The sequence below is a fragment of the Monodelphis domestica genome, chromosome 4, assembly GCF_027887165.1.
Source record: "Monodelphis domestica isolate mMonDom1 chromosome 4, mMonDom1.pri, whole genome shotgun sequence".
Lineage (NCBI taxonomy): Eukaryota > Metazoa > Chordata > Mammalia > Didelphimorphia > Didelphidae > Monodelphis > Monodelphis domestica.
In genome coordinates, this window is record NC_077230.1 from 187,818,946 (window position 1) to 187,841,848 (window position 22,903).

A 22,903-nucleotide genomic window follows, 5' to 3' on the forward strand; every position below is an offset into this window, starting at 1 on the left:
ACAAAAAAGTTCAAAATGTGCTATTATTAAAAGCCAAAAACAACTGGATCTATGTCCTTTTCCAAGAATTGTAAAATACAATTAAAGGAAATAGGAGTGGCAGAATTCTCAAATTGGCATTCAGGAAAAAACAAAACTGATCATTACATTTAAATGCCTTATTCATCTATAGTCCTAGTAAACATTACCTGTTCTGTGGACCATCACCAACTAGATACTCAACAATTCTATCCAGAGCACCTCTTTCTCGAGGGAGAATGGGTCTCACTAATGGTGGACCAGGAGGATGAAGACCTACCAAAGAATTAAATGAAATTATCAAACCAAGTATAGCAGGTAAGTTATAATGTTTGTTTCAAAGTAAAAAAATTTTCATACCCTCTAAAATGTCAATTTTTTAAAATTTCCCTTAATTTATAAATAAATGTAGATAAGTAAAAGGAGAGTTTAAAATGCCAATGATACTCATTTTTAAAAGTCATCTTATAGTCAACAAACTACAAAGGAGGAAAGTGACTTGAACTATCAGTTAAATTCATACTAGGGGACAGTTTTACATAACTATTTTGAGGCAAAAACTTTGTGCAAGGGTTATATGGGTATCTTGGGAAGCCTCATATAAAACAAAAATGAATCCATAAAAATTAAAAAGTCAGTTCTTGATTTTTCTAAATGGGGTTTTAGATATGAGAATTTTAAATATAAAAATTAAAATAAATTCTTAAAAATATCACAACAATGATTTTCACTAAATCTACTCTAAGTATCAAGACTTACCACAAATAAAAACTTATGTATAATAATACCATTGCTAAAATTGACTGCCAATGAATGATATGATCCTGGATCCCATTTAAACTGGTCAGACACAGCTCCTGCCCCTTAAGAGTTTATCAGTTAAACTAAACAAAAATCACACTAAAATTTTAAAAAATACTAGCTGAGGAAGACCCAAAGAACCTCATATTGCTAAACAAATACCAAATAAATGCTGTATGCTAATGTTTTATGTAAGTATTTTTAAACTAATATGTTCTCATGATAATGAAAAATAAAATAACTACAAAACCACAATGAAGAAAGGGAAACAATCTTCAGTATCAGGTTCTCAGGAATTTTTTCCTGAAAATGGGTTTTTGAGAAAGAACTAAAGATGCTAAAAAGATGGAAGGTGCATTATAACCCATGGAAAGTAAGGTTTGCCATTGTGAGCCAGACAATGAAAAGGGGAAAAAGAAGGAAGAGCAGCGCAAGTAAAGTTAAGATAATTTAGTGAAACCTTAAGAGAAATGCTTGAAACTGTGAGGACACTACCCTGGATGTAGAAGGCTAACTAGTCCAAGGTTTTCAACAAAGAAATGGCATATTTAAATTGGTGGCAGCTGATACAACTTTAAAGCATTCAAGATGGCCTCAAGGGAAGCAGTATCATATCAGAAGGAGAAAAAATAGGACTAATTTTACAAGTAAAAGAAAGAAAACCTAGTTGTTAACACTTTCCAGAAAAAGGGGAACCTAAAGTAAAAAATATTTTACATGAAATTGAGATTCTGGAACAGTTGTAACATTAAAAAATAAACCAAATAAGTTTATCAAAAAATATATCCCTTTATAGAGGCTAGTAAACTCCTTTATCATTTACTATTAAACCTAAAAGCAAATAGCATATCATCACTCGTCATCTAAGATAAGAGTATTAAAATAATTTATTTCAGTTGAAAGGGATACATACCAAATAAGCTGTTTGAGGAAAAAAAAAAACTTAAAGATTACTCAAGTACTTTCAAGTATGTTACTTTTAAGTGCAAATGGTTAAAGTTTCCACAAAGAAACCAAGGCATATGAAACAATATGTTTCATTATATTTTCTTCAATTACTTGCATACTAGTAACTCTCAAACCAAGCATCTTCATACTCATGCTGTTATGAACAACAGTGATTAATATAAACATCAAAAGCAATCATTGTAGGAAGACTGGTCATTTTTGCAAAGCTTGGCAAACTCTCAGCTACCTGCTGGTTATTAATTTTCAAACATATGGGAGCTCTGTGGTAATACATGTTAAATTGATTCTCTTCTACCAAATATGCTTAATGAAAAAATGAATTATTAATCTTTGCTTCTTTATTAGAAATCATTATGTCATCTCTTTAAAAAATTCATATTTTAAAAGCAATGCAAAAACTCAGAGATAAACATAGCTTGTCTTATGAAGACAACTTTTGACACCTCTGATGATGTATTTATATTCTCATGAATTTAAGCCATGATTTCTAAATAATATCTTAATTTTTATATAAACTTGTTAAAATTTTCCACCTTAAAATTAGCTTCTCATTCATATATCTGAATCCATGATGGAATTGTTTTATTGTAACTACTTTTTAATGATTAGAAAACAAAAATATGTTATTATTTTGTTCAAGAACCTATAAGTCTACTTCAAGAATTCATGCTGACTTAGAAATTCTCCCACAAAACAATTTTGAACACTTAAACTTTATGAAATGAGAATATGAAGCAATTAAATTGGCATATTAAAAAATTTCACAGAACTTTTATTCAGGTTTAAAATATACTCCTTATAAGGCATTCACTATGTGCCAAATATAAACATATTTGAGAGAATTACCTTTAAAAAATAAAATTCATACAACAGACCTCAAGACTTAGTAGAGTGACTTAATGATCTTTAAAAATTTATCCCTTAGTCACTCTTTTCCAGTTTTCCAAAATATGAATATACTCTTTGGAGATAAGAAAGACAGCATTATTGTCACAAAAGCAATAGGTGAAGATATTTATCACCTCTTATTCACCATAAGTATGCTCATTACTTAGTCAGAACTATTATTTGGCTTTTGGAATGCTGAAAGGGCAACTAAGTTAGTACTAAGTGGTTTTGGAGAATTTTGATTTATTGAACATGAATCTAACCAGAATAAGTTAACCTAAAATAGAATTTTGACTTTTCTCAAATTCTAAAATTAAAACCTAATGTGAACCAATGGACTTCTACATTCCACTTACTATGTAAAAGCATATTTCAGACACAATATACTTGGGAGTTGGGAATCTCTAAAAGAACTACCACCACTTCCAAATTTGATTTTTTTTTAACGCAAATGAACAAAATAATTGTAAACACATCATTAGTTGATAGAAGGTATTATTGAAAAATCTGTAAAAACTTGAACTCCACTGGGCAGCAAGGTGACACAGCAGATACAGTGCCAGGCCTGGAGTCAGGAGGACCTGAATTCAAATCTGACCTCAGACACATTTTAGCTGTGTGACCTTGGGCAAGTCATTTGATGCCTTAGTTTCCTCAATTGTAAAATGAACTGGAGAAGGAAATGGAAAACCATTCCAGTATCTCGACCAAGAAAACTCCAAATGGGGTTACCTGATTATCCTATCCCCCCACCACCACATACCCCCCCACACACACAAATACTCCACTACCTTGAAAAACAACTTCCAATCCTACAAAAAGTAAAAATCTGGCAATGGTTGAGGACAAAGTACCATATATAATGTATGGGTATCCTTCCTGAAATTAAGTTTTAAGTAAGTTATCAAAATTCATGTTAAAAAAAATATGTTCTGGGTGTAGGAAAAAAAAACACAAATTTATTCTGAAAGTGTTGCCTCTATGTCTGATTTATATAAATCTGGAGCTTTCCTAAACTTGGAACATAAAAAGGTACACTATACTGTTGACTACAGAATACTGCAAAGTTTTATTGCCATTTAAACAAAGAAGCCATAACAGTTAAATGAGCTCAAGCAATAGGTTTCAGTATCACAAGGTGCCAGCTGTAAAGAGTTATGGCTAATTGAATATGGAACTCCCGCTTAATCAGATAACTGCTCTGCTATTTCCAAATGAAATGCCATTTCCATACTGTCTGAAAATGGCCTGTTTTATTGGTAACCAGAGAAAACAATATAAACTGTAAATAACATTAAGTGCTCTGTTTACCCATTCCAGGCATTGAAGTAGCAGGGGATCCAAGACGCCTTGGTAACACATTTGACTGTAAGGCTGGAGCAACAGCTCTTTCTGGTGGTCCACCAGGAGCTGAAGTATCCTTTTGTGGACCAGGAGATCCTGGAACTTGTAATGATGATCCTTGATTCGGACTTGCTGGTGTTGATGGAGAAAGGTTTCTTTGAGCTGTAGTCCGCTGACGGATTTCTGACAGGAACAGGTATATGATCAATTTAATGACCAATACCATATTACAAGACATTAATTAACCAATACCACAAATTCTTACCAATCAGTGTTTTAAATTATACAGTACAAGTATTAAGGCATTATACGGTCAAACTGAATGCAGCAGGAATCTATGAAAAATTATGCAGAAAAATTATCAAAAGTCAGGGAAGGTATCCTCACATTTTAAGGCTGTAGTACAATTACCCACTGTCTTCTCATCACACTTACAAAAAGGATCATGTATTAATACTTGATTCTTTTCAAAATAAATGCAAGACAACCATTAGTTCAATTACATATCATGTTATTCATGTCATTAAGTTTTTTATAAAAAAGATTCTTAACAATGCCTGGCATATAGTAGGTACTTAATAAAAGCTTCTTGATTGATTTATAAGTCTTGCTAATGTGATAATGGGGGGAAGTTCAGTTGGAATTAATTAAAAAGCCCAAATTTTAGGGTTATTGTCTAAGAAAGTTTCATTTTATTAAAAAAAATGCACTCAAAACTGTTCCTCCCTGCTTCACTACCCCCCTCATTTTTTAGGAATAACAATAATTTACAATTAGCATTTAATATGCAAATTATATAAAGCCAAGCATCTCAAAGAGTATTTAACTTAAATCTAAAGGCTGTTTTTCCGCTATTTCCACTATGTTTTACACTATTAATTTGTTTTCTCAGGATCCTCAGCACTGAGCACAATCAATGTCTGGTGCATATTAAGTTCTTAATAAATGTTTACTAAACAACTGACTAAAAAAGTACATTTAATAAGCTTAACAAAAATTAACCTCTTCTATTCCTTACAGTATTTAGGAAATCTTATCATACACATAACTCTGTTGCTTCCTCTCTTATTTTCTACTTCTATTTATCTTATCCTGTCAGTGGTCTGATCTCCAGCCAAGTATCACTTGAATTTGTCTAATCTCATATACATGTCAAATCAGCATAAATTTAAAATGAATACATTCAAATTATAGGAATTTTATTAAATTGTTCAAATTAATAGAAAAACATTCTACTTCAAAAGTAGAAATATTTCCTTGGAGTATGAATAGTTATTATGCCAAAGGAAATATTAAGATAAAAGAGCAATATTTTTTTAACTTGTCATTACAGAAGGGGAAAAAAATTTTTTTATTGGTGCCTTCCTTACTTTTCAATTACACCAGTAAATTATAACTCTAATCATAGCTCAATATTACAATAAGAAAAGTTAACTTGTCTGAAGAATTTCCAGTTAGGTATCTATTAATTGAGAGGAGGAAGAAAGACAGGGGCCTTAATCCATTAGTACTTTCCAGCAAAGAAAGTAAAAATATAAACACTGAAATGACATGAACATTTTGGATGATCACAAAAATTTTAAGTTTAATCCTTACTAAGGGTTTGAAGAAACAAGAATGACAGTGGAAAGCACTACTTTCATAATCTATTTGAACAAGTGAAACAAACCACCTTTACATTTGAAACTTTCCATGTTTATCTACAATAGAGAATTTTAGATTCCACCTGGACTAATAATCTCAAACGTTTTCTGCAAACAGCTACAAAAAAGTCACTTAATGTTTTCGGTTACTCAGTTAGGAAGTACATTAAATGCTCTGGAAACTAAGGTTTCTTATAAAGAGTTCCAAATTCAGTATGGACACATGAGGATTTAGAAATTTAAATTGTCAGTAACAGATTGTATCAAAAACTCCAAATCTACTTTCTTTCCAATTTTCTGCCAAAATGTAGTTCAGACTTGTATTTTTATCTTAGATATTTGAGAACATTTCTCAAACTGTGATAAGATGCTTTAAGTAGACACTTTATCTTTTCATCTCTTTAGGAAAGACTATTCAGACATCTTCCTTTGAATGTATATTACAGTATCTGAAACTAACCACATCACTCTCTTAACATCACTCACACTTCACTAAAAAGTGAAGAGTATAACTGTTAACCTTTACTGAACAAAGGACATGATGTCTGGCATTCTATAAACCAGTTAAGTCACAGATATTGCAATATGGTTAATTAACAGGGAGTCAACAGGGGAAGAGAAGAGAGAGAAGATATAGTTTCAGCATTTCCAAAGGACTGGTAGCAGTGGGTAGTAATAAGTATAATATTTTCAAGTACATCCACAGTGTATATTGGTATTACCAAATATTCCCAGTATTTTCAACTTAATCTTTTCTGAATATGCCATCTTTTGTATCTTAACCATCTTTACTGTTCATTATAGTTTTAGAAACTATACATTAGCTAATTTAAAATAAAAACCTAGTGGTCAACAAAAGTCCTTCTGTTTATTTTCAATCTTGTATTTAAAATAAATATTTTCCCAAAAATTAATTACCAACTTATCTACTGTCAGAATAGAGAAATATGACAAATTTATAAACTAAAGTCCTTTCTAGGCTGAGAATTAATTTAACATTTCCATTAGTAATCTGGAGGCATAACAAAAAAACATGTTGATTAGATTAAAAGGGAACCTTATTTGAGTTGCTTTTGAGTTTAAACTCAAGTAGTCTAAACCAAACATAATGGGTCAAATAGGGAGAACTGAATTAAGGAGGAAGGAAAAATATAATCATAATGAATAGTTTTATGTTAAAGGTCTAGATCTAGAAACTAGAAGCTAAGAAAGTTTATCTTTTTGTTTTGTTTTTTTAACAAGTCTAATACAGATATGATTTGTGATTTTTAGCAACATATCTCTGAAAAGTTGTAAATTTTTACAACTTTATATAGATGCAAATACTGCACAGATAGCTATTTGAGAAATCCTAGGGCAAATATTTTTGTAATTTAACCAAACAGTTATTCTAAAGTACAGGCATTTTTGTATACTTTTTCTGTTTTAAATCATAGTACACTTTTTTAAAATTGGAAGTATTATCTGTTTTCAGCTGTGAGCTTCATATGGAAGGATTATAGTAACTGGAATAATTTTGTTTAAAGAGAACTGAAAAATGGTTTTAAAATTTCAGATAGATGAAAAGCTGTATGTGAAAGTGGGGAATCCTCAGTCTAATGCTAGATAAAGTTGGCACTCTCCTTAATCTCATTTGCCATTTCTCCCTCCCCACCCCCAAGTGATATTACTCTAGGCAAAGGGATGCCCAGCCCATGGGAAAAGCAGTTTGCCAGAGAAATTCTCACCTACTGAACTTTCAAAGCCCACTCTTTTCTCTCTTCATTTCTTATTCTCTTACCCATCTTTCTCATTCATTAGACACATATATTTTTTTACTATTTGTTGCATTACTAACATTTATTGTTTCTTACCATTAATATAGAAAGCAAATGAGCTGAACACTTTATACTTTTAAGGCAAAAAACTAAATTAAGTTGCTTTTTACTTGCATGTGGCCTTCAATTGATTTTTTCCTCTGTGGGTCAGTGGCCCTCAATAGAAAAGGTTCCCCACCCCTACATAGAGGGTTGTGAATCAATATTCTCCATCTCACTGAAGATAATGTGAGAAGATGAGTTTGAGTTGAAGCAAAAGATATTTAGGATAAATATAGGAAAAGCTGACAATGACTGACACACCAAAATGTCACACCCCAGAGGGTGTTTAATTATCTCCCCATTTTTTGCAGTAGTATTTGGCACTTAAAAGAAAAACATGACCTCCACAGTCTAGTACAAATGCCAACTGGCAATGATGGACCGTAGGGTCCCCAAATGCTGGCATGCAATCTGTGACCTTAAGGAGGAACCATGGTATCTTGAATCCCCAGGGCAAGACTGGGGTGAAACCTCTATCTATCCTACAGAATAGATGCAAGGCCAGATTGAAACCTGGTGCCAAGATTACTATGCATTTAACTGGGGGTTCTATTTGGAAATTTCTCAAAATCTCTCAGAGCTGAGAACTGTCACCTTTAGACCTGTGGAACTACCACAAAGAGCCCCTTGGAGAATGGTAAATGATGAACAGAAAATCAAAAGTATTAAAAAAAAATGCCTGTAGGCACTCCTGAGGGCAGTCAAATCATCAACTGGAAAATATTTAACAAAATAAATAAAAATAGAACACAGATAATGTTAATATGTGGTTTATATTGTTTAGTAGCCCTATTTCTACTTGAGTTTGACAAAAGTGTACCTATGGTTTAAGGGGATAGATTCAGTATTTGTCCCTTTTTATTGCAAAGCTCTCTAAATATATAGTTAACCAACTAGGCGATCTCTCCACCAGGTGAGGGGGTTTTATTGAAATCCTTATTTCCTTAGGTACTGGCCTTTAACAAGATGATTTGAATATAATCTTGTCTCAAAGTATAAAAATGGGCTAGATATTTAAGTATTTTTCTAGCACTCAAATTCTATAGCCTAATAACCTTATAAACAATATTCTAGAACTAGACATAGTAAGATTTCCATTTACAAAAATGCTAGAGAAAGAGACACCATAACTTTCTCTTCTGGATAACTGCAAATCTCAAAACCTCTTGCTTTCAACCCATGTTGAAAAACTATAGCTATTAAAACTGTAGAAGGACAGTTTATAGTTTTTAATATATAATCAAACATTCTAAGAGTTGTAATGGAGGGGGCAGCTGGGTAGCTCAGTGGATTAAGATCGAGGCCTAGAGATGGGAGGTCCTAGGTTCAAATCTGGCCTCAGACACTTCTCAGCTATATGACCCTGGGCAAGTCACTTAATCCTCATTGCCTAGCCCTTGCCACTTTTCTGCCTTAGAGCCAATACACAGTATTGATTCCAAGATGGAAGGTAAGGGTTTTTATTTAAAAAAAAAAAAAGAGTTGTAATGGATCTTAAAGGCAGTGTGGTAGAATAGAGTGTTAGACTTGGCAAGACCTAGGTTCAAATCCTACTTCTGACATTGTACAATCATGGATATGTTGCTTAACCTTAACTTTAGTTTCCTCATCTGTAAAACTGGGATAATAACTGCAATAATCACATCACAGGATTGTTGTGGGAACCAAACAAGATAATGTATAAAGTGTTTTGCAAACCTTAATGAGTCATAAAAATAATAGTAATAGTAGTAGTAGTAGTAGTAGTAGTAGTAGTAGTAGTAGTAGTAGCAGCAGCAGCAGCAGCAGCAGCAGTATAATTGTCATCAAATTCCATCCATAACTAAGGTTCTACAGTTTTTCCTTAAAGCTCTCCTGTGAGAGCCAATCCATTGCCTCCTAAGGCAGCCTGTTCCACTACTGAATCATTCAAAGAGTGAGGAAGTTTTACTTTTCATCAAACCTAAATTTTCACCCTATTGCTCTTATCTCTGTCCTCTTAAGATAAGTAAATGATATCTAATTATTCTTCCATATGAAGGCCCATGTCTTCCCCTCATTTTTCTCTCCTCCAGATTAAGCAGCTCCAGCTCCTTCAAATGATATCTTCATATGACCCACTGTCTAGTCCTGTCAATGTCCTCATCACCTTTTTTTAAAAGTGCTCCCATTTATAAATACCCTACCTAAGATGAAAGGTGAAGGTGACATAATGAATAAAGAGCTGGTTCTGAAGTCAGGAAAACCTCTGGAAAACTTTAAGTTCTGCCTCTGATACATACATGAATGTGTTGCTTTGGACAACTCACCTAACCTCTTAAAAGTTCTAGGTAACCTCCTAATACAATAACCTGCAGAGAAGATATAGATCTGAATTAGTAGAAGGAATTTCCTTATTCAGGAGTTCAATATACTTAAAAAAAAAAATTACAGGTCAAGTTCCTATCCCTGTCTCATAATATGACCAGAACTGAATACAATTTTCCAAAGGGAATCTGAACAGGGCAAAGGATAGGAGAATTATAACTTCTCCTGTTCTAAACACTATACCTCTGAAAGCAGCCTATAACAACCTTACCCTTTTTGGTGCAAAGTTACATTACTGACTCCTACTGAATCTTAAGACCAGTTTTTTACCTCCAGATCCTTTTTACACAGGAAGTCAACAAATATGTATTTCCTCTTTTTTTTTTAAGTTTATTAATATAATTTATTTCGAGGTATCTCTGGACCTTCCTCCCTTCCCCACATAATAGAAGGCATCATCCAGCAAACTGATATGTATATATAAATTGCCTTTCATATTTCCATTTTCACTTCATTCTCTGGAAGTAAAAATTCACAAGTTATTCTTCAAATATTAAATCTGTAGCTGTGTATAATATTTTCTTGGTTCTACTCATTTCACTCTTCATTATATATAGTTCTTTCCAAGTTTTTTTAAATTAATCTGTTCATTTTTTACAGTGCAGTAATATTCTATAACAATCCTATACTATAATTTGTTCAGCTATTTCCCAACTGATGGGCATGCTTAGTTCTTGGCCACCACAAAGAGAGCTGCTATAAATATTTTTGAACATATAAGTTCAAATGGATAATGCAGAAAAAAATTTTTGCAAGAATCTGGGATTTTTTTCCCAGTGAGAGGGAGGAGAAAATAGAGTTTCATTAACTAAAGGAAAAAAATTTAAGAGGGGGGGAATATCAAGATTTTTTTAAATGCCTATGTGTCAAGCATTCCACTAGGTGCTTCAAAAGCAAAAAAAAAAAAAACAAATCTCTGACCTCAAGGATCTTTGAGTAATAAAGAGCTCATATGGAAGGTTCTTCTTAGTAAAATACTATATACTTAGTTTCCTACAAGACAGAGATAAAGAGGGGGACAACATAGGGCATTATATGTAAAAAAAAAAAGGAAAAAGTATGGTTTGGCTGACCCACAGACTTAGGGAAGGAAAGTAAATGTGAATTAAAACTAAAAAGGTACATTGGGGACATGATGTGAAGGAATTTAATCAATTACAGCACGCATTTATATAAGAATCCTAGAGTGTACCAAGCAGCATACTATATTGCAGAAGAGAAAGAAACAAGCATTTATTAAGTGCCTGTCATGTGTAAGGCACTACACTAAGCACTTTACATTTTATTCTAACAACCACCCTGGGAAGTAGATGCTATTATTTTGCCCCCTTTACGGGTGAGGAAACTAAGGTAGACAGTAGCCAAGTGATTTGCCTAGGGAGAAACAGCTAGAGAGGGTCTGGGCTGGATTTGACCTCAGGTTGGCCCTATTCCAGTGCTGCACCACCTAGTTGCCTCTCAGCTGCCTGCTGAGAATACAAAGAAAAAAACTAAATAGGCCCAGCTTTCACAAAGTTTATGCTCTATTGGGGAAGCAGATATACAGAATAAATAAAAGGTAGTTTAGGGAGACATTATAGTAACAATTGGGAAAAATCAGGAAGGGCTTCAGGGAAATGATGTTTGACTGGAACCTTTTTTTCAATTGAGAGATTCCTCGAATCTTTCTATTCCTTTTAATTAGCAATCAAAATCTTTCTTTCCCTTCACTACCAAATCTCTCAAAAAAGTAGTCTACATTTATATTAGCATTTGTACATCATTAAAAAAAATCAATCAATAAACACTTATTAAAAGTCTACTATATCCCAGGCACTTTGTTAAGCTGCTTAACCCCTATCAATCTTACCTCTAACAGCACCACTCAACTAAAATTGTTCTTTTAAAAGCCTTCCTTTCTCAGTCCTAATCCTGATTTCTCTAAATATTCAAAACCACTGACTATAGTGTCTTCCAGGAAATATTCTTCCCTTGGCTTCTGTACCATTGTAAACCAGGTTCTTCTGTCTCTCACCTGTTTCTTTTCTTTTACTAGAAACATCTATGCCTCCTCTTCCCCTCTAAATACAAGTTATCTTCTCTTGCTACATATTGAGCCCTTCTCCTTCTAGCGATAGTCTTCTTCAATTATGTTGTTCATTCAACTTCTGGTAGGTAATTTTTCATTACTGATATGCCACTTGTACAACCTATCTACATTTCCACTGTCCTTTGGGCATCACAAATTTAATTCTTCAAGGCAGCAATATTTAATGATTTATAGTCATAAAGTATCATCAAAAGTATATAGGGTGGGGATTGGGGTGCTGCTAGGCAGCTCAGTAGATAGCCAAGTCCAGAGCTAGGAGCTCTTGGGTTCAAATCTGACCTCAGTTCCTACCTGTATAACTCTGGGGAAGTCATTTAACTCCCACTGTGCTAAATACAATGTCATAATTGCCAAATAACCTAACACATCAATGTAGCAATTTAAGGTTTAACAGAATTTTTTCCTCACAACAACCCCATAAGATAGGCAGATTATTCTTTGCTCCATTGTAGAGATGATAAAACTGGAGCAAAGAAGGTTAAGAAATTTGCCTAAGGTGCCATAGATAGTAAAATGGAGAAATGGGATTAAAACTTAAGATCATCTAATTCAAAATTTAGTATTCTTTTCCACTATGCCCTACTATCTACAGTAGGAGGGAATAACTTCAAGGCAGTGGTTTCTGCAATAGGGTTACAACTCTAAGCCTTATGTTATGTAATTTTCTATGTCATCCTATATCATATGTTTTTCCTTTATATCAAAATGGTTTTATAACATTTTTTCCTAAGTGAACTAATAAAATGCATTTGTAGGAGAAAAAAACTGTATAAGAAGTTAAGTTGTTTCCCTCAAAAAGGATTCTCATGCTACTGTCTACTCTTATTCAGGCAAAATCTAAGCAAGTAAAACATTCATATAAGCGCCATATTAAAAAAAATTTAGCATAAATACAAATAAAAGTCCATGAAAATTTTCTACCCTACACACATATCACTTAGAACCAAGTTTTCATCAGCAGCTATATAAGCTATATGACAATATTACAAGTAGATACGATAATAGCACAAGTTGCAGTTTTATAACATGGCCCACATGTATGTATTCTTCAGTTTTTCAAATCAAATGAAGCAATAATAGACCAATAAAGAAACATATAATTTTAAAGCAACTGACAAAGAAAATTAAATCATAGAGCAATATTCCAGACACCAGTGACATGTCTACTGCCTTTGTAATATTCAAAGACAACTGAATAGAACATGACAAACTAGATAGAGACAAACATTTTACACCTTATACAAAGATAAGCTGCAAAAAGGTATATAGAATAAACATAAAACACAGTATCATGAGCAAATTAGAGGAGCAAGGAAGAAATTGCCTTTCAGATTTTGATGACAGGAAAAAGTTTATAACCAACCAAAGAAAAGAAAGGATTACAGAAGATAAAAGAGAATTTTTATTATAAGCATTTCTAAGGTCTTAAAATTAATACAGCAAAAATTAGAATGGAAATATTTAACTGAGACAGAAAAACATTTGCTGTGTGCTTTTCTGATAAAGGTCTCATTTCTAAGATATATAAGGAAGTGATTCAAATTTATAAGAGCTTTTTCCCAATGGACAAATGGTCAATGGATATTAACAGGCAATTCTCAAGGGATGAAATCCAAACTATCAACAGCATGTGAAAAAATGCTACGATTCACCATTAGAGAAATGCACATCAAACTTGCAAAAGTAGATCCTAAAGTCCCATTTCATACCTGTCAGATTGGTGAAAATGACAAAAAAGGAAAATGAGAAATGATGGAGGGGCTGCAGGATGTGAGGCACTATTAATGTCCTGTTGGTAGGTCTCTGACATGGTTTATTCATTCTAGAAGGCAATTTGGAACTACAACCAATGTTACTCAACTAGTACAATGTTACTCAACTAGTACATTAAACTAGTACATAGAACCACAGTACTTTTACTACAAATTTAATTTTAAAGGAAAAACTGTGTAGCTATTCATATGTTATTAAATAGTAAAATAAATACTGTATAGGCAACATTATACATGACACATTTATGAGCTTATGAGTTATTGAACTTTTTAAAGATATTTTAAGCCATTTCTAGCCTTTGTGTGTCATCTAATGGTTTTCGTATTCTTTTTACAAACTTTTACTTTTTACTTATTTTAACTTTTTTTGAAAAAGGAATTGTGTATACCTATTGTATTAAAAGGCAAAATATTAATATTCTAAAATACTACATATTTTATGCATTTCTGTATTCCTAAACTTTTTCTGTGTCGTCTGCTGGCCTTTTGCATGTCATCTGTGGCTTCCACACCCCCCCCCCCAAAAAAAAAATCTCATTTAATTTCTTAGGCCAACCCAGAATATATAGGGAAACTTGATGAGGAAAATTGCAATGTGGAAGGGATATCTTTATTTAGGGATTTGTTTTTCAGTTGTTATATATATTTTTTTAATTTGCTCAGTGCTGTAATGAGATGTAGTTTTTTAAAATACTTCTTATAAAGCAGAAAAATGAGGGGAAAAATTATACACAGCCTCTCAGATAAGAGGTCTCATATCTAAAATATATAAAGAACTTTGTCAATTTTACTAGAATTTTAAGAGCCATCCCTAATTGATAAATGGGCAAAAAATATAAACAGACAATTTTCAGATGAAGAAATTAAAGCCATATATAAGTATGTGATAAAATGCTCTAAATCACTACAAACCAAAACAACTCTGAGATATCATCTTATTGGTTAAACTATCAGATTGGTTAAAATGAGAAATGGACAAAATGACATGCTGGAGGGGATGTGGGAAAACTGGGACACTAACCCACTGTTGGTAGAGTAGTGAACTGATCCAACTATTTTAGAGAGCAATTTGGAATTATACACAGAGAGCTAAAACCTGTGTATACCTTTAGACCAAGTTATTGCTAGCTCTGTTTCCCAAAGGAGATCAGGGGGGAAAAAAAGGAAAGAACCTATATGTTCCAAAATATTTAGAGCAGTAATCTTTGTGATGGCAAAGAATTGGAAATTGAGGGAATGCCCATCAACTAAAGAATGTCTAAACAAGTTGTGGTTTATGATTGTATTGAAATGCTATTGTGACATAAGAAGTGATGATCAGGTTAATTTTTTTTTTAACTTGGAAAGAACTACACAAGATAATAAACAGTGAAATGGATAGAACCATGAAAACAGAATTAATGCTGGAAGAATAAACTGTGAGCTGAAAAGCAAAAACAAAAGACTTAATTTATATGAATATATCAGTCTCCCACATAAATACCTTCTGTGATGCAAGGAGGGTGGGGAGGAGCTGGGAGATTTATAGATGGGATTTTATGTAGATATGAAGAAAAGCAAGCTAAACTTATAAGAGATTTGTTATTTCGTTTATGCACAATATTTTTTCTTTGTATATGGAAATGTTTGTTTTATTTGGTTTTGTATAATTTGGAGGGGGGGAGGGGAAGGAACTGGTGGTGAAAAAACTGGATAGTGTTAAAGAATATATTTCCCAGCCTTTCTGTGCAGGAGCAATGAACTGTGGAAGTGAAAATGCCCCCCAGGAAATACCTAGGCCCCTCTTGCCATGTGAAAACCTCTAATACAAAGACTTAAGAGCTGAAGAAGTAAAACCCAAGACTTTTTGTCTGCCATATCACACTATTGAGCTTACATTGAAGTTAGAAATTTTTCATGCAAAAATAAAATACTTGTTTCAATAAAAGGCAAATAAAGAAAGAATTGATGCAGAATGAAGTGAACACTTACAAAATAGTAAAAATAGCAACTTTGAAAGACTTAAGAACTGTGATCAACACAATGCTACCCAATTCCTGACAGAGAGGTGATAGCCTCAGGTGCAGCCTGAGACATAATTTTTTGAAATGGTCAATGGAAGAAATTACTTTGATTACTCATATATGTTACAAGGATTTTGTAATTTTTTTCTCCCAATTAGGAGAAAGAAGGAGAAGAAATAGATAAAAAATTTAATTTTTTTCATAAAAGTATGCCACAGCACTCAAAAGGTGAGAGCCAATCAGAATAATAATTTAGGTTTTGTTTTAAGAAAGCTTTTTGAAAAAGTTATTATGTATATGAGAGAACAGGAAAACAGAATTCAGAACTAGAAAAAAATTAGGGAATCAACAACCCAACTCCTTTTATAGATGAGGAAATCATTGAACTCACATAGGCAAAGTGACATGCTCCCAACCATATTACAAATAAGTAGCAGTGTTGGGAATTAAATCTAAGTCCCTTGACTCCAAATCTGGGGGTCTATCCACTATATTGGGCAGGTAGGTGGCATAGATAGATAAAAAGAGAGAGTGAATAAATCACTTTGCTTGGAGTCAAGAAGGCCTTAGTTCAAATCTTGTTTCGAATTCCTAAAAGTTATATAAACTCAGTTGCATTATATACATAATAGATATACTAATAGCATATACCTCCCAGGGTTGTTTCTGGGATCAAATGAGATAACATTAAGTGCTTTGCAAACCTTAAAACATTGTATAAATGTTAGTTATTACTATCATTATTATACCATACTGGCTCAATAAAATTGTCTCTATGGTATAATATATATCTGATATCTCCTCTGAAATTATTTTTAAATATACATAGCTACTATGCCTAGAAATATTAATAACTAAAGAGTAGGGACATTTGTCCTCAGTCTGAGTTAAGTCAAAACAAAAACAGAGGACACTGGTTATTGTGAAATTAGAACATGACATCCCAAGTAAGGAATTTATTCCATTTTCAAAAAGTTTGCTGGGAAAGAGAACTCTGGCTTCATAAAACATCTTGGCATGCTACATAAATATTACTAAATCATTAAGAATAGATATGTCAGTAAATGAGTCCAAAGGTCTGTTGTTTTTTATAATTAAACGAGAAAAGGATGAAGAAACATATAGCAGCAAGATAGCATCATATATGAATTGCTCCCACCAAAACTAACTTTTAAAAATTATAAATTGAGAGTCCTCTAATACCTTAAAATGAAACATGCAACATATTTTGTCTATCTTCCATAGATTAAGAATTATTTCATAAAGTCTGTCATAAGTTTTATTATCTAAAACTTCAAATTCCTTCAAATTTAAATTATTTAAATTAATTTAAATTTTATTTATTTTTTATTTTTTTAAACCCTTACCTTCTGTCTTGGAATCAATACTGTGTATTCCAAAGCAGAAGAGTGGTAAGGGCTAGGCAATGGGGGGGTCAAGTGACTTGCCCAGGGCCACACAGCTGGGAAGTGTCTGAGGCCAGATTTGAACCTAGGCCTGGCTCTCAATCCACTGAGCCATCCAGCTGCCCCCAAATTTAATTTATTTTAAAATAAAAAAGGTTTTTTTTTTTCAATATCCAAGGGAACTTGAATAGCAGCTGGAAAAAAACTAGTTAAATTCAGCTTCATAGCGGAAATGTTGATCACTCTCTGAGACAAAGACTCTGATCAACCACTATAGAAACATAGTGCAAGAAGGTACATTTATATAAAGTTCCTCCCCTAAGGCAGAATACAAATGACCTTACATCTACCACTACCTCTATTCTCCCCTCTCTCTGACCTAACCTCAGCTAAAATGATATTAAGGCAGAGGAGGTGGGGGTTGTCAAACAGTAGACACAAAAATCATGGTGCTCAAGTACAAAAAAAAAAAGATGTCCACGTGTCAGCTCCTAGAACTCTTGCATTGCCAACAACAGTGGATATGGTACTACAATTTATACTTCCCATTCTAAGAAATGATGCGGCAATGATAACAGTGTTATTTTTTTTTTAATCTGAATAGTGACAGCAATGGCATTTTTGTAAGTTGTGTGCAAAATATTTTGTCTGAGAAGATATTACCTTTGTGCTAATCCTAAAAACAAATCCATAAATTTAAGAAATGCTTTTCTTGTAACATTAAGAATCAGATATAAATGCATTTGGTGTTACAGGTTTGTGATCTATTGTTGCATGTCAAAAATGTAACGATTAATTTGATCCTTTCTAATGAAAGATACAATTTACTGTGTAAGTGTGCCTTTCTAACTTTCCTGGGGATTATAGGAAAATATTAGAAATGCCACATACAAGTATAAATGAACAGAAAAAAATTTTCAGGATACTAATGTTAAATTTTTATATAAATAATAAAATATTGCATGCCCTAGGAAAGAAACATGAACTCTTCATTAAAAGCATCTATCCTTAAATCATGGCAAGAACACTACACATCCTTTTTTTTTTTTCATTTTTATACATTCACTTTCAGAATGCTTGCTAATGTATGTGCCTATAAGGCCCATTGATGTAATTTGTTAATAAACTGTATGGTTACTTATCTGTGAGTATATCCTAAGAGGGAAATACTCAACTAAACATTTATTGGAAGTTTAGATAGCAGACAGTTTGCTTTTCAAATCAAATTTCAAAAGAAAGACAATGGAGAAGTTTACTAAGAATCTCTGAGAAAAGTATAAATTGCAGGAAACAAACATAAAAATTCCTGGAACTTTACATAAGCAATAAAAAAATATATTTCCTGAAAAGGGGTAATAAATTACAGGAAAATTTAAACTATAATTATGTAAGTCATGCATATAGGACCTCCTGAATTGTGAATGTTCAGTATCATAAAAGAAAACTGGCAGCAAAGTCGAGGGGAAAGTGCTGGGTTTGGAATCAAGGCTTGGGTTATATGTGTGACATTTAGTGAATAACTCAACCCTTTAGTACCTTAGTTCCAGCATCAATAAAACAAAACAGGAGGATTAGAAGATGCCCAAAGATCCTTTCCAACGCTAAATTAATATTCTCTAACATGAAAAAAAAAGAAATTATTAATACATAATACAATACCTATTGATTTTTCTCAGTATTTGTGAATGTATTTTTTAAAGCATCCAGCTAGCACTATCAGAAGTTCATTGAGGGGGGAGAAGGGAGAATTATATGACTCACTGCAATTTTTGAAAAGACAAGACTAAAGATTAAAAACTTCCAGATTTGTAGCACCAACAAAGTATAGCCACAAACTGCTCAAAACTCAAATGGTCTTCTTTTAAATGCTAGTTTCAAGCAAAACTACCCTTATCAGATCAAATTTTCAAATTTACTTGGTGCAAAGATGGCATGTGCTAAGCAATCAAGCCATGAATTTTTAAAAATTAAAAAAAAAAAGTTTTACAATTTTAGGAGTTCCTGCTTCAATTTTCTTATTTATGAGTTTGCCTAATTCCTAAATTCACAAAAGAAAAAACAAATTACAATGCAAAGTTCCACAAAGTGAGTCGATATAAAGATTCAAAGACTTCTGCTATAATCCAACCACTAGCTGACTAAAAAAAAAAAAAACTTGTATTGAACTCAAACAAGATTACTCAAATTTCAAGAGGTTAAAATCAATTCCAGATTTCATCTCAAAAGGCATTAACATCACAGAAGTAATCTCATTTATCAAACCATTCACATAAATACCTACATCATCAGGTAAAATGACCACCCAACCCAAACAGTCTTTCAAAACAAATATAAAAACACAAAAATTTTCCATATAGATTTTCATACTTCTCCATCACACTTTTGAACTCACTTGTATAAATATGGATCTTTCCAACAGCAGCAGCAGTTTCAAAAAGTTATTTACCTTGTCCAGGTCTTGCAGTTGCAGCTGCTCCTAAAGATATCGGCTCAAGCTCCTGTTAATTATAGAAAGTTGATAAGTGTTGTGTTTTGCTATGTCATTTTTTATATTATACATATTCTTTATTTTATGATAAATGATTACTACTATCAGAGCCCTACCTTTGCCTTCCTTGAGTCTGGATCAAACCTTTCAAGAATTAATTTAGCAGTCTTGTAAGTTTCTTTTTCCATTACTTCTTCAAGCTGTGAACAAAAATTTCCATAGGTTGTTATTTTTTAATTTTCACTGCTTACAAATCTTATTTTCACAAGTCAGATTTAAAATCTTTTTAAGTGAAAAGCTTAGTGACAACTAAAGACACATCACGCAATATATCTAAGACAGTATTGAAAGACTTCCTGTATTCAAAGTAAAATTTAGATTATATAGTAGTTTCTAACCTCTAATGTGCTACTTGTATTTTACAGCTTTATTGGAAAGAACCACCAAATATTACTAATTGTTTACATATAATGAGGAGAATAATTACATGCACCAACTTCAATAATGGAATGTGCAAAAATCTATCAGCCATCATTATTGAAAGTTATTAGACATGACAAGCAAATGACAGGCAATTCCTCAGATTTATTTCCTCATAGCACTTAATGCTATTAATTTAAAGAAGGTCGTTAGCCAAGTGCTTTACAGAATAAAGTCTCTGTGCCAATTAACTGCTGTCAGCATCGATTTTAGATTATTTATTAGCAGAAGCAATTAGCTTGCTGCAAATGCTATGAAAACTCACTAACTGGGAGAACAGCCATGGAATTTGCTCAAATGATTTTTAAGGGCTAAATTCCATTTTTACAGTTAGATTCAAACAACTTCTGATGAGGAAAAAATTGTACATGGTAAAAATTTAAATAAAAAATTTAGGGAGTTCTATACGTACTTTAGGGGTTGTATAACTAGAGTACTCCATTATTACAGTAGTTTATTTACAATGAACTCGGGTCACTTTGTTAACTTAAAACATGGATTTTGTTTTAAAAGTAATCACTAGCAAAATGTCATTTTAGCAGTTAAAAGGAAAGTTTAAATTTAGTATGGAGATATTCTGTTATAATTAAAATGCAAAATGAATAAAACACTCCTAAAAATCTTAACTGAATATCATCCTTCTACATAACTACTTAGGACAACTTTTTAATCATATTTATAGTTATTCAAAAGGCCATATATTTTTAAAATACAACTCCAAGTACATTTGCTAAATTGTAAAAACAATTAAAAACATGCTGCCACAACAGAAGTTAATATATTTCTCATTAACCACTTAATTCTACATATAAGAAATCAATTTCCTTAGTTGAGTGATTCCCAGATTTGCTTTCATTCCATTACTGTCTTGTCTACAATTATCTCAAGGAATACAATAAAATTCTCTTCCTCCCCTGAAAAAGTAAATTTTTATCTATTTTGATTTCTAAGTGCTTTATGTAATTTTATCAATAGTACAGAAGGCACCCCTAAACAAAGACAAAAAAAATGATAAAGCAACACTCCTTCAGAAAGACTGAGAACTGCGGGCCAAGATAGATCAGAATTTTATTATTTTGGGTCAAATCAAACCAAGCATGAAGCACCAGAAAGTTACTAAGCACTGGGAATACAAAGACAAAAATGAAACAATTTCTGCCCTCAAAGAGCTTAGTGATAGATCTTCATAGAAAAATAAATGTTTTGTGTGTGTGTGTGTGTGTGTGTGTGTGTGTACACACAAGAAAATAAAATCCATTGATGAAGTGGCAGGAGCACTGGAGACTACCAGGAAAGACCTCTCGGAGGAAATGGCAGTAGAGTTGAACCTTGAAGGGAACCTTAGAGTTCTAAAAACCAGAGGAGAGAAAGGAAAGCATTTCATCAATGGAGAAACAGATTAAGCAAAGGCCCTGAAGAGAGAGTTGGAAGATCATGATTGGAGAACAGCATATCTGGCTTCACAGGATCTAAGAGTATAAGGAGATAACAAATTTCTGTATAATCATTCTGGAAAGAATTCATTTATTCAGGAAGAAAGAAGTGGGTAGGTATCTGGGAAAGTTAATTTATTCATCATATAATTAACTCCTGTGGCAGTGATAGACTTACGAGAAGAGAGGTAGAATATGATCTTTTAAGTAAGTTTTAGAAATTAAAACACAACCATGGCCTAATTAAAAACTCAGGTAAACAGATTTTACTTGTCCAGCTGAACAATCTGTTGGGGAAGGCAAAAAGGGTCAGATGAGGGGAGGCAAAAGAGGCAAAGAATATTAATGTTAGTTCTAGGAATCATAGAATACAGCCAAAATTATTTTGTCTAAGGACAGGGAACACAAGAAGGAATTTACTAGAAGTTTATGTGATTGTCAAAGGCAGTTAAATTTAGGGTACTACAGTTTGATCCTAAGCAGACCTGAGACTTATCTGTAATCCCAAACTATAAGATAAGTAAGAAGTCTTTTTTTTTTTGGCTACTTCTTCACCCTATTTCCCAAATAAAAACATGAACTTTGTATGGGAGAGATTACCTAATCTTCCATTAGTTTCAGCTATACACTTGGCTTCACCAGGGTTAATATTCCCCAATCCTATATCCCGCTTCTTCATTCAAGAATTATTAAACTTGTACTTCGTGCACAAAATTGTTCTACATGCTAAGGGGTATATAAAAGATACAGAAACAGTTAATAACAATGCCAGGCAGTGTATAATTAAATTTCAAGAGTTTGTACAATGTTGTGAGATTATAGAGAAAGTAGAAACCAGTGACAGTTAAAGGAAGGTGTCAGAGAAGACTAAAAATTAATGATAATAATAATAATTAATATTAGCATTTAAATAGCACTTACTATGTACCAGTCACTGTGCTAAGTACTTTATAAATATTATACAGTTTATCTTCACTATCACCTTATAAAATAAGTGCTATTATTTCCCTCATCTGATGAAGAAATTAAAGTTAAAAAGAGGTTAAATGACTTGGTTATGATCAAACAGCAAGTGAGTCAGGAATTGAACTTGGATCATCTTGGCTCTAAGCACAGCACTTTATGCATTGTACCACCTAGCCCAGGGAAACAAGCTGTGGAGCCATCCATCTTTACTTCTAACCCTTCCCTAAGGAGATCACACTGGGATTTCTTCTCCTCCATTATATCTTCTTGTCAATGGACAACTCCTCTTACAAGCCCCTGTTGTGATAAGAAGTCTAGGTTCCCTCAATTTCAATTTCCCCTTTCTAACAGTCTTTGGCCCAAGTACCTCCAGTTGTCCTGCCATCTCCCACCTCAGC

At 32.8% G+C, this 22,903-nt stretch overlaps 1 protein-coding gene across 5 annotated transcripts in view; it reads right to left on the reverse strand.

The window, feature by feature from the left end:
- Positions 1-22,903, reverse strand: part of LNPK (lunapark, ER junction formation factor) — an 89,060-nt gene that overhangs the window by 15,420 nt on the left and 50,737 nt on the right. For all 5 annotated transcript variants that reach the window (XM_007494415.3, XM_007494416.3, XM_001376818.4 and 2 more), the window contains 4 exons: positions 19,743-19,826; positions 19,585-19,636; positions 3,988-4,203; positions 189-294 (listed from right to left, as the gene is read on the reverse strand). In XM_007494415.3, coding sequence (XP_007494477.1) covers positions 189-294; positions 3,988-4,203; positions 19,585-19,636; positions 19,743-19,826 — 458 coding nt within the window. The remainder of the gene's footprint in view (positions 1-188; positions 295-3,987; positions 4,204-19,584; positions 19,637-19,742; positions 19,827-22,903) is intronic.